We start from the raw sequence: 13,342 nt of genomic DNA on the forward strand, positions 1-13,342 counted from the left end.
CAGATTTAGCTCACAGGAGCCCTTTCAAGGGATTTTTGTGCCTTTTGGTATGTTCTCTGTAATCTTTGCGCAATGGTATGTTCCAGGCTCATCTTATGCTTTCCATGTCCAAGTGCTGGAACCAGCTTTTACCCAGAGGAACCCTTAAGGACTGGCTGAATTGTTGCTAAACCCAGGGGCACATTGGTAAAGCCAAGTCCTAATCTCCAGTCACAGCTTTCATCATCACTTGTAGATGGCAAAAGTGCCATCTCAAAATGTCTCTTCCAACAGGAGGCCTTCCCTGACTGCCTAATCTAAGCCCTCACCCCCACTTCTGGTGACCTATATCTCTGGACCCTGTTTTATTTTCTTCACAGGACCTAATGACTACCTAAAATTACTTTGTTGAACTGGTATATTTTGTAATTTTCCTGTTCCTCTGACTAGAATACAAAGGATCTGTTGTTCTTTTTTTCTTCTTAATTAATAGTGACTAATTAGGAGAGATCATGTTTAATTTGCTTCAAGTAATAGAATGAGTGACAATAAGGACAGATTATTCAGAATCCTTCACATCCTTTTGCAAGAAAACAAAATACAAAGTGGTCTTTGAAATGCACAAGATCATTTTGTAATGAGTTCTACCGGGGCAAGACTTTTGTCTCTGTCAATCTTCAACAGTCAGCCCAGTGCCTGGCAGGTAGGAGGAGGTGCTTAAGTATTTGCAAGTAAAAAAACAAATGCATGGCTTTACACATATGTGAGTAAAACACTCTAAACAGAGCTTTCAAAGGATAAAGTGATGCCAAGTAAAAAATCAACCCCTTTGTGATGTGCTTAACTGGAATCAGCTGTTCCTTATGAGGACCTGTGAGTCTTAATACGCAGCTATATACCAAGAATGTGAACCTGGCAGTTTGTTAAAGACATAGAAGAACAAATGGAATATTCCTGCTCAAAAATCCTATGAAAACACAACACTATGTTTTTACCCTCATTTTATATTTGCAGAAGTTTTTCAAATAACCTTTCCCACGATTCCCATCACTCCTTAGCAAAGTTTGTCAGTCACATATCCAGAAAAATTTCCATGCATGGTAACCACCAGGATGCCAGTGTTTTAGTAAGTTTCCTCCCTTTTCTTTCTTTCCTTTTTTTTATTCTTTTTCTTTCACTCCCTGCCTGGATATAAACCTCCCTTTTCAAGTATGTCTCTAGCAGCCAATAGTGTACTCAAGTCACTGTGCTTTCATAAGAATCTCATTCTGTTACAGTGGTTACTCTTTAAACCTTTCCTCTTCCACTGGGTCATCTCTGATAAACAGCCCAGCTACTGGAAAGTCTAACTTGACTACTTTCTGCTGGGTTCTCTTTGAAAGCCACTGTGTGAATGCTAATTACACCAACTGCTCAGCTCACTGGCTCCGGGTATGTGGAAGGGGCTCACAAAGGCTTTAAGCACCAGAGGTTAAATGTGTAGACATGGCAGGAATCAGTGCTTTCCCTCCTAGCTGTTTAAGACTCATTAACCCTGCTTAGGAAAATCCTGAGGAAATGAATCTGAATCTGGGTTTTCCAACCAGTGATCTGTAAGATACAAGTCCTGTTGCCATCACCGCACACCCGCTTTCTTCTCCACTGCCTTCTGAGGGATGCGACTGTGGACTTTCTCTCTCTCTCATCCTTTTGTTCATCTCATTTTCATAGTCTGGAATACAGAATGTGTAGAATTTTCTTTTCCATATGTCAGGCTGTTTGGGCTGCTGTAACAAAATAGCATAAGCTGGGTGGCAGAGAAACAACAGAAATTTATCTCTTACAGTTCAAGATGCCAGCAGATGTAGTGTCTGGTAAATCTCACTTCTTGGTTCATAGATTACACATTCATGCTCTGTTCTCACATGATGGAAAGAGGCAGCTCCCTGAGGACTCCTTTATAAGGCCAGTAATCCCAAATCACCTCCCAAAGGCCCCACCTGCTAATATTGTCACCTTGGTGATAAGGTTCAGAATATTAATTTGAAGGCGGGGCACAAATATTCAGTCCATAGCACCATAGTATCATTTTCACCGGGAAATATCACTTGAGACCAGTCCCTTGCTGTCATTTGGTCTAGTGTGATGTTTACATGTTACTGGGACTCACCTTATCTACCTGGTCTGTCCTGTGCAAAGGTAAATAGTTGCTGTTCCGACTCTCAACACACACACAGCCAACATAGAATTAAAAGCAAAGCAAAACTGGTTTTGATCATTTGAGTCAATGTCAGCTTCTTCTCTCTAATGTCTTTATAACTTTTCTCTAAGTCTAAAATTATTTCAAAATAAAACATTTTTTAAAAGTCCTCTAAAACCTTCATTTTTAGGCCAGGCATGGTGGCTCTCACCTGTAATTCCAGCACTTTGGGAGGCCAAGGCAGGTGGATTGCCTGAGCTCAGGAGTTTGAGACCAGCCTGGGTAACACAGTGTAACCCCGTCTCTACTAAAATACAAAAAATTAGCCAGGTATGGCGGCTGTGACTGTAGTCCCAGCTACTCAGGAGGCTGAGGCAGGAGAATTTATTGAACCGGGAGGTGGAGGTTGCAGTGGGCCAATTTTGTGCCACTGCACTCCAGCCTGGGCAACAAGAGTGCAACTCTGTCCCCAAAAAACAAACATTTATTTTTGCCTGTTGTATAGCCAATGGCCTGACCTTGAAATAATTCACTTTAACTACCTTGCTGTTAACCTTTTCAATGATGCCTCCTAACATTCCGAGTCCTCTATCACATTACGCCCTGGGCTCATTTCTGCAGTCTGACACTCGATGTTGAGTGTCAGTTTCTGAGTCCTGTCTTCCTTTCTCAGGAACCCTTTGGGACTGTTCTGCCAACCCATTTCCTACAGCCCCCAGGATCCTTCTCCAGATGCAGGTCGGGTTTCCTAGGCTCAAAAGGATTGCCGAGGTTGACTTTCCATTTGACCACTGTGGATGCCCACCACTTTCAGACCTTGTAGGTGTTCCTCTTGGAAAGGTGAGCAGAGTCAGCTTCCCCCATGTCCTCCTCCTTTCAAGGACATCCTAGTTCCAAAGCCAGAAGTCAGCCCTCGGAAGTTGTCCGCTAATGCGTTTTCCAATTGGCTTGACCGCTGAATCCCTAAAAGATCCCATCCAGTAGAGGGAGGAGTTACAACAGAAACCTTCCAGCTCAGGTGTTGTGTTCTCAAACTCCAGCTGTGTGGCTCTCTGTTTAAATGGATCCCTGCCCCAATCTCTTGCTTGGCATACGCCACTGTACTCAATTCTAGCTGTTCAAAAAAAAAAAAAAAAAAAAAAAAAAAAGCAGGAGGAAAAAATTAAAAACATGTCACTCATAATTATATCTGCCAAAAAAAGAGAGACAGCAACTGGGATTAAAAAGTTAGAATTGGCTCCCCCTTCCCCCAGCTCCGGCCTGCGCAGGCAGCGGAGGCAGCAGTAGGCGAGGCGCGGCCCTGCGAGGCCATGAAGGTGAAGAAGGGCGGCGGCGGGGCTGGTACGGGGGCGGAGCCCGCTCCAGGGCCCTCGGGCCGAGCGTGGCCCCCATACCAGAGCCGCAGGCTGAATCCGAATCTGGGTCCGAGTCGGAACCGGACGCAGGCCCAGGGCCCATGCCGGGGCCGCTGCAGAGGAAGCAGCCGATCGGGCCGGAGGACGTGCTGGGGCTGCAGCGGATCACGGGTGACTACCTTTGCTCCCCTGAGGAGAATATCTACAAGATCGACTTCGTCAGGTTTAAGATTCGGGACATGGACTCAGGCACTGTCCTCTTTGAAATCAAGAAGCCCCCAGCTTCAGAGCGGTTGCCCAACAGCCGGCGGGACCTGGACCCCAATGCTGGGCGCTTTGTCCGCTACCAGTTCACACCTGCCTTCCTCCGTCTGAGGCAGGTGGGAGCCACGGTGGAGTTCACCGTGGGAGACAAGCCTGTCAACAACTTCCGAATGATCGAGAGGCACTACTTCCGCAACCAGCTACTCAAAAGCTTTGACTTCCACTTTGGCTTCTGCATCCCCAGCAGCAAGAACACCTGCGAACACATCTATGACTTCCCCCCTCTCTCCGAGGAGCTGATCAGCGAGATGATCCGCCACCCATATGAGACCCAGTCTGACAGCTTCTACCCAGATGACCTGCTGGTGATGCACAACAAAGCAGACTATTCCTACAGCGGGACACCCTGACCCCACGGCTGGTCCCACCCCAGGAAGCTCCGGTTCTGGGCCCGGAGCTGTGACCTCCCCAACGCTCACCCCTCAACCCCAAGTCCTCTGCTTGGGAAGTGCTCCAGGAGACCGGGACCCTGAGTCAGTGTTGGGAGGAAGGGTACCTGGTGTCCCGGTCAAGCCCTTGAAGCCCATGGGGCCTGCTGCGTGGGGTGGGGTCGTAGGGAGGCTGTTTGCCTCCACGTCTAGGAAGGCCTATGAGAGGGGCAATCAGGACTTCCAGACAACTTAGCTCAGCCCTCCTTGGGCCCAGTTTCAGAATAGTGTTCCCCTATCAAGGCTGTGACTAAGTCAGGCAGGGATCCATGCCCTGTCCCTTGCCCACTACCTTCAGGCCACTTAGAGTTGTACTTTACAGAGATCACCGTGGGCTCCAGCTGCCAAGCCACCCAATGGAGTCTGGGCCCTAGGCCAAGCCCCATGCCCCCCATGAGGGGCCAGGACACTGCCTGAGGTGTAGGCGGGACTGGCTGAGATTGCAGCCCATGGTAGGAGCTGGACCAGCTGTATATAGTTTTCAATAAACTCTCCTTTTCTGTTTAAAAAAAAAAATTAGAATCATAACATTATATTTATATTCATTTTCTGCTATTCTAATCCTTAATAAAAGGTATCTACTAAAAAGCAATATCAAATCTCCAACAACAGTAATTCAACATGCTTTTTAATGTTGGAAACAACACAAGGAAAACTGCTACTATTTAAAATTGCATTATGGGCAGGTGCAGTGGCTCACACCTATAATCTCAGAACTTTTGGAGTCCATGGTGGAAGGTTCACTGGAGGCCAGGAGTGTGAGACCAGCCTGGACAATATTGTGAGACCCTGCATTGCTATAAAAATTCATAAAAAATTAGGCATGGTGGCACACACCCATAGTCCTAGCTACTTGGGAGGCCAGGAGTTTGAGGCTGAAGTGAGCCATGATCATGCCACTGCACTCCATCCTGAGTGACAGAGCAAGACCTAGTCTTTCTTAAAAAAGAAAGAAAGAAAGGTCTAAAACAACAACTTGGAGATCGATCCAAGATGGCCGACCACTAACAGCTCAGAATTGTAGCTCCCAGTGAAAGCTCAGAGAACGAGACAACGCCACATCTTTAGACGAATTTTCGTCACTCACCGATTAGCCGATTCCCAGTGGAGGAGCCCCACGGGTCGCCAGCGCGACTCTTGTGGCCGCCGCAGCGGTTTTGCCGGCGTCTCGGCGCAGCAGCTCTTCATGCAGAGCCAACAGGACTGCTTCCCCTACTGACCGGAGTTTGGAGCTCCGGCAAGTCCGAGCCTCTTGTTGCGGACTCAAGAGGGAAGCCAGACCAGAGATTCCCAGGCAGAAGAGCACGATCAGTCTTATCGCTGCTATTTAGGCTGCCACAGTGGGTTGCTCGGATCCCAGCACTGGGAATCAATAAGTTGGACGTCGACTCAGAAACCTAATTAAAAAGGCAGTTCATCTGCAATGAAGGGAAAAAAACAGCCTAAGAAGGCCGAGTATACTCAAAATCAGAACCCATCAGCAACGGAACAAGCCCTGATGGAAAAGGACTCATCAGCAACCAAACAAGCCCTGATGGAAAAGGACTCATCAGTAACGGAACAAGCCCTGATGGAAAAGGACTGTGTTCCATTATCTGAAGTAGGCTTTAAAAGGTGGATGATAAGAAACTTCTGGGAGTTAAAGGAACTTGTTCTAACCCAATGTAAAGAAACTAAGAACTTGGAAAAAAGGTTCGATGAAATGTTGAAAAGAATAGACAATATAGAGAGGAATACAAATGAACTTATGGAGTTGAAAAATACAACACGAGAACTTAGTGAAATATGTATAAGCTTAAACAGCCGAATGGATCAAGCAGAAGAAAGGGTATCAGAGGTCGAAGACCAACTTAATGAAACAAAACGACAAGACAAGAATAGAGAAAAAAGGATAAAAAGGAATGAGCAAAGTCTCCAAGCAATATGGGACTATGTGAAAAGACCTAATATACGCTTGATTGGTGTACCTGAATGTGACAGAGAGAATGAAGTCAAGCTGGAAAATACTCTCTAGGACATTATCCAGGAAAATTTTCCTAATTTAGCAAAGCAGGACACTATTCAACCCCAGGCAATACAGAGAACACCACAAAGATATTCCTCAAAAAGACCAACCCCAAGGTACATAATTGTTAGATTCACCAAGACCGAAACAAAGGAGAAAATATTAAGGGCAGCCAGAGAGAAAGATCAAGTTACCCATAAAGGTAAGCCTATTAGGCTTACATCAGATCTCTCAACAGAAACCCTACAAGCTAGAAGAGAGTGGGGGCCAATATTCAATATACTTAATCAACAGAACTTTCAGCCCAGAATTTCATATCCTGCCAATTTAAGCTTTACATTTGAAGGACAAATAAAATCTTTTAGGAACAAGCAAGTACTCAGAGATTTTATTACCACCAGGCCTGCTTTACAAGAACTTCTAAAAGAAGCATTATACACAGAAAGGAACAACCAGTATGACCCTTTCTAAAAATACACCAAAAAGTAAAGAGCATTAACATAAAGAAGAATTTTAATCAACGAAAGGACAAAATATCCAGTTAATATCAAACGGCAGCAACCCTAAATTTAAATTGACCAAATCTCCCAATCAAAAGATACAGACAAAATCTAACGGTATATCCAAAGATATACATAGACTCAAAATAAAGGGTTGGAAAAAAAAAACGTACCAACCAAATGGAGAGCAAAAATAAATAAATAAAAAGCAGGAGTTGAAATTTTCACATTTGACAAAATAGATTTCAAAGCTACAAGGATACAAGGGCAAAAGGATTAATGTAATAATAAGAGATCTTAACACCCAGATACATAAGACCCATAATGAGATTTAGATTCAACGAGACAGAAAATTGATAACAATATCCGGGACTGGAACTAAGATCCAGAACAAATAAACTCAATAGAGCTCTCCATTTTAAACACACAAAATATATATTATCCACAAAATCTAACGATATATCTAAAGATATACAAAGACTCAAAACAAGGGGATGGAAAAAAACTCACCAACCAAATGGAGAGCAAAAATAAATAAATAAAAAGCAGGAGTTGCAATTCTCACACTTAATAAAATAGATTTCAAAGCTACAAGGATGCAAGGGTAAAAGGATTAATGTAACAATAAGAGATCTTAACACCCAGATACATAAGACACATAATGAGATTTAGATTCAACGAGACAACAAATTGATAACGATATCCAGGACTTGAACTCAGACCAGAACAAATAAACACAATAGAGGTCTCCATTTTAAACACATAAAATATGCATTAACCACTTTAAACACTCAAAATATTGATCGGCCATTATTGAAACCCATTTTAGGAATTAAGTAATATTCCTTTTTCCCTCTTTTTCTTTTTTTCCCCTTCTTTTTCTCTTTTTCCCTCTTAAAAAAAAAACTTGCAAAAAGTCATAATTTCTCATATTTATAAAATCAACTTATTTTGAAAAAATCTGCCAGTGTATCTATGCGTTTGTGGTATTCCCACTGTATATACAAGCACATACACATAACTGATGCCTGCCTCTATAACTGTGCTATCCATTGTGGTAGCCATTAGTCACATGTGGCTATTGAAACTGATTAAAGCTGGCTGGGCGCAGTGGCTCACACCTGTAATCCCAGCACTTTGGGAGGCCAAGGCAGGCAGATCCTGAGGTCAGGAGTTTGAGACCAGTCTGGCCTACATGGTAAAACCCCTTCTCTACTAAAAACACAAAAATTAGCCAGGCATGGTGGTGTGAGCTTATAGTCCCAGCTACTCAGGAGACTGAGGCGGGAGAATCACTTGAACCAGAAGGTGGAAGTTGCAGTGAGCTGAGATCACGCCACTGCAGCCTGGGTGACAGAGTGAGACTCTGTCTCAAAAAAAAAAAAAAAAAAGATAAATAAAATGTGAAAGAATATTTTCCAGTCATATTAGCTATATTTCAAGAGCTCATAGCTTATGTGAGTGGCAATTATATTGGACAGTGCAGATGTAGAACATTTTTATCATTGCAGAAATTCGACTGGACTACTGGACAGCCTGCTGTAGGTGATATCAGTACATTGAGAAAGCACTTAAGAAGATATAGCAGGTAAGACCAGGTATGGTAGCTCACGCCTGTAACCCAGCACTGGGAGGCCGAGGCAGGTAGATCACTTGAGCCCAGGAGTTTGAGACCAGGCAGGATAACATGGCAAAACCCTGTCTCTACAAAAAATACAAAAATTAGCCAGGTGTGGTGGTGCATGTGGTCCCAGCTACTTGGGAGACTAAGGTGGGAGGATCACCTGAGCCCAGGAGGTTGAGGCTGCAGTGAGCCATGATTGTTTCACTGCACTCCAGCCTGGTTGACAGAGTGAGACCCCGTCTCAGAAAAACAAAAACTGAAAAAGTGATTACCTCTGGAGAAAGTAGTTCAGTTTTTATTCTATATTCTTCATGTTTTCCATGTTTATGAGCATGTACATATTTATTATTATAGTTAAAATTTTCTTATGTTTTAAAATATTTTTTATTTATTTAAAATATTTTTATTTGAAAAAATGATGGATAAGATGTCCTATAAATGAATTTTTTAAATGTTGGCACTTGATAAGTAATTATGGTAATAACAACATAAAACTTTTTCCTAGTGTATATCTTGATTTTTTAAATGAATAATAAAGGCAGGTAAATAATAAGTTAGCCTATTCCTGTCTCAAATTTTAAAAATAGTTGTGCCCTTACAAAAAAATAAAAAAGTTGTGCCCAGTTCAAATGACACTGACCTTCTATTGTGCCCTCTTCTCTCTCTAACTCCCACTTACGCTCCCCAATCCCCACAATGGGAAAGTGTAATCATTTTTCAGGGGATGGTCGTTTCTCAGACGGACATGCCTGTATGTATGAATGTAAATTTTGCTTAATACCAGGAGACTTGCCTAGTTAGACATACCCTTTAGTGGATTTTTAACGAATTGTCAAATAAAAATACACAGTATCCCCAAAGTGGAAAACAATATATTAATTTATTCCCAAGAAAACAAAACATGGAATCTCATCGAAAACAAACATCAGATACAGTAGTTTCAGGACATTCCTGTGGGCTGTCCGAGATCTACTAGCCCACACCATGCTCTTCCAGCATTAAGGTATTTAAGACATAGGAGAGACGCCCAACAACGGACATGTAAACATCTTTTCCAGAAAGAGTTCTCGTTCTACATGAGAGACATCCAGTGTAAAACATTTCTTCTCAGGTGCTGTCATTTAAATAGGTTGAAAAGAAACCATTTTTAGACCTCACTACTGACCCTGGGTGCACTCCCTATCCCTACACCTGTTTTGTTTTGAGGCAAAGTCTTGCTCTGTCACCTGGGCTGGAGTGCAGTGGGGCGATCTCAGCTCACTGCAACCGCTGCCTCCTGGGTTCAGGAGATTCTCATGCCTCAGCCTCCTGAATAGCTGGGATTACAGGTAGGTGCCACCACGCCCAGCTAATTTTTGTATTTTTTAGTAGAGACAGGGTTTCACCATGTCGGCCAGGCTGGTCTGGAATTCCTGGCATCAAGTGATCCCCTCGCCTCAGCCTCCCAAAATGCTGGGATTACAAGGCATGAGCCAGCACGCCCAGCCCAAGCCAGAGCTCTTAAAAGGGCACTCATCTCATCAGGAGGACCACACCCTTGTGACCTTATCTGAACTTCCCTTACCAAAGGCCCCATCTCAAATACCATCACTCTAAGAGTTAAGGATCCAACATATGACTTTCGGGGAGGGGGGACACAGCCTCATCTACAGCAATGACAGTGTGTGCTTGGAGCCCACTCTGGTCACCTTAGGGAGGCTGGCCTCTCTGCAAGTGACGGGTTTCCACATGTGGCCTTCGATGGTTGCTGGTGTGACCAGCCTTCTCTACTCCTTAACACTTTACCACCCAAAATAATTCCATTTTTTTTTTTCAGTAGCAAGAAAAAAAGGTTTTACTTCAAAGTCATTCCCTTTAAATATGATTAACATTCAACAAGTACAGTTATAGAAAATTGTGTTCATTAAATGTATCATCCATTGTAGTAATTGCTTTTTGTTAGAATAAATATTTAGAAACTCAATGGGTTACAGGAATTGTAAAGCAGACTTCACATTTTTTCTGAGCTGACAGGACTTTTTCTCATTATTAACACTGAGACCATTCTTAAAACCTACCTTCTTTGGTATCCTAAATATGGCTTTATTTCACCTTCTCTTAGTAAATCCACCTCAGGAAATGAAATCAGGACACCAGTAACAGAGTCCTAATTCTCACAGAGAAATTATTCCCTGATGCTGTTAACCGTTCTAGGCCTCAGTTACTTCATCTGCAAAATGGGAATAATTATATGAGGGCCTCATAAGACTGTTGTAAGGTTTGAATGAAATTCAATACATAAAGGACTGCCAGAATGCCTGGAACACAACAGGCCCTCGCTCTGTCTCCTCCTTTCTCTCTCTGTTGATTAAACTCTGATTTAACCCCTAATTTGTAATTACTGATCTCCTGGGCCTGGTATCATGCTACACAGACCTGTACATGCCTGTATTAAAATACAACCACTCTAAGATTCTCTAGATGAGGCTTTCTGGTGTTGACATTATTGCCAAGGTTTTTAGAGTGGAAAAAGCTCTTATTTTTCCTTTTTGTCTCAGTACATGTCCTGTACATAACAGACATTCAAGAAATCTTCATTGAATGCAGGCTGAATGAATGAATGGATGGATGAATGAATGAGGGATAAATAAAAAGAGATGCTCATTTACACCTGAAGGCTCTTAAAAATTGAGCCCCTCCCATCAGTACCAGGCATTGTAAAGCTACTCAGAGAATACCATGGTGCAATTAAAAGCCTCACAGGATAGAATTTGGTCTCTATTTTGCAAGTAAGATAATACTGGGGAGAGGGGGGTCACAGAAGAGGAAAGTGTTCCAAACTTCAGACAGATCTATGCGATAGCACGTCTCTTGAATGCTTATCTTCATTCTTGCAAGGACTTTTCAGTGTTCTCAATGGAAAACATGACATAGGGACCAGCCTTCATTCCAGCATATAAGAGAGAAATGTTCTATTCCCCGAGGTCCCTTTACTGAAGCAACAGACAGTGAATTCCGTCTTAAAGCACATCCTGTTTCTTCTTAATGACTTTATGCTATATACAGAACTTTAGCCATGAGTAAACTAAAAATGCTAGTGTTGAAACTTAGAAACAAAATCAATTCTCCATTCAAGTAGCTTACGTTTTCAAGGAAATTGGTGAATTACCCAGAAAGCTATTTCAATACCTGTCTGGTTGAGCGGAGTGGTGACTGTTAATGTGTTTATAAAAGATTCCTTCTTCAAAGAAACCTAATTCTTATTTTCCTAGACAGTATTATCTACAATTCTCTTTTTCATTAAAACATTTGTATATGATGAGTATCTGGTGCAAAGATCTGATATCATTTAAATTTATCGTTGATCATAACAATAAGCTAATATAGAGGTGAACATCAAGAAACAGCAACACTAAAACTGGCCAAAGTGCCCAGATTGCTCTACCCAGCCATCCTGTTAGTATATTTCACAGTGTCCAGTGGATTTTTTTTTTTTTTTGAGACAGAGTTTCGCTTTTGTTGCCCAGGCTGGAGTGCAATGGTGTGATCTTGGCTCACTGTAACCTCTGCCTCTCAGGTTCAAGTGATTCTCCTGCCTTAGCCTCCCAAGTAGCTGGGATTACAGGCGCCCACCACCACGCCTGGCTAATTTTTTTGTATTTTTAGTAGAGACGGGGTTTCTCCACGTTGGTCAGGCCGGTCTTGAACTGCCGACCTCATGTGATCCACCCACTTCGGCCCCCAAAGTGCTGGGATTACAGGCATGAGCCACTACACCTGGTCTGTCCAGTGGATAATTTAAGTATAATTATGTGCCAGGTCCTGAAACCATTAACATTAGGAAGGCAAAAGTCTCTCCAAGGACGGGCTCCTCTTCTCAGCTGCAATTTCCCTTCAGTCAGGAGTTACCATAGCTCAAAAATACCAGCTGGGTTGTATGGCAGTTTCACTCTGATTGAGGGTTCTTTCGCGATGCCTCAGTTCTAGGCATTCCACAGTCAGGGGGTAGGTATTAAGCTCAAACTTGTTAGCAAACAGGCTTGGTGAATTAACCAGCCACTTTAAGTCTCCGTTTCCATAGATACAAATACCATGTACATAGTGGCCTGCAAAAGAAAGAACAAGAAACACAGTGAAAACATGCTTGCTTTCAAAAGGGTGATGGACTTACAGAATGAGTTACTCTGACTGAGTAACTACAACGGTGCCAATGCCACAGGATTCAAATGAAATATGACTGTGCAGTCTCAGCCTGCAGGGAACTGGAACTCTAGTTAGAACAACAGGTACAGCCGGCCAGGCACAGTGGCTCATGCCTGTAATTCCAGCACTTTGGGAGGCTGAGGCGGGTGGATCACGAGGTCAAGAGATTGAGACCATGGTGAAACCCTGTCTCTACTAAAAATACAAAAATTAGCTGGGCATGGTGGCACCAGCTACTCGGGAGGCTGAGGCAGGAGAATTGCTTGAACCCTGGAGACAGAGGTTGCAGTGAGCTGAGATTGCGCTACTGCACTCCAGCCTGGTGCCTGGCAACAGAGCAAGACTCTGTCTCCAAAAAAAAAAAAAAAGAACAGTAGGTACAAATCCATATTTGAAGAAAATGAGAGTTAAATCATACAAGGCATACAATAATTTTATAGCATCTTAAATTTGTGTTAGTAACATTATAGGTGTCACTTTGGCTGATGATTCTTTGTTGTGGGGGCTGTCCTGTGTTTCATAGGATGTTTAGCAGCATCCTTGGCCTCTACCCACTAGATATCGATAGCATCTTCTCCTCAACTGTGACAACCAAAACATGCCTGCAGATATTGCCAGATGTCCTGTGGGTGAGCAAAATCACCCCATTTGAGAAACACCTGTTACTATCTTCATTATTATGTTAATTGTTGTGGTAATTGTCAATACTAATATTAAAATTGTGTTAGTAACATTATAGGTGTTAGAAGGCCATTCATGCACAGTT

At 42.9% G+C, this 13,342-nt stretch overlaps 1 protein-coding gene and 1 pseudogene across 3 annotated transcripts in view; one reads left to right on the plus strand and one right to left on the minus strand.

The window, feature by feature from the left end:
- The first annotated feature begins 3,437 nt into the window (after window positions 1-3,437).
- On the plus strand, window positions 3,438-4,202 carry LOC118152779 (protein unc-119 homolog A pseudogene; annotated as a pseudogene).
- Window positions 4,203-9,255: 5,053 nt separating this feature from the next.
- The window catches only part of GCNT2 (glucosaminyl (N-acetyl) transferase 2 (I blood group)), a 103,721-nt gene continuing 99,634 nt past the window's right edge, over window positions 9,256-13,342 (minus strand). For all 3 annotated transcript variants that reach the window (XM_035294956.3, XM_054253708.2, XM_035294955.3), the window contains exon 3: window positions 9,256-12,479. In XM_035294956.3, coding sequence (XP_035150847.1) covers window positions 12,289-12,479 — 191 coding nt within the window. In that variant the 3' untranslated portion in view covers window positions 9,256-12,288. The remainder of the gene's footprint in view (window positions 12,480-13,342) is intronic.

This window comes from Callithrix jacchus, chromosome 4 (genome assembly GCF_049354715.1).
Source record: "Callithrix jacchus isolate 240 chromosome 4, calJac240_pri, whole genome shotgun sequence".
Taxonomy (NCBI): Eukaryota; Metazoa; Chordata; class Mammalia; order Primates; family Cebidae; genus Callithrix; species Callithrix jacchus.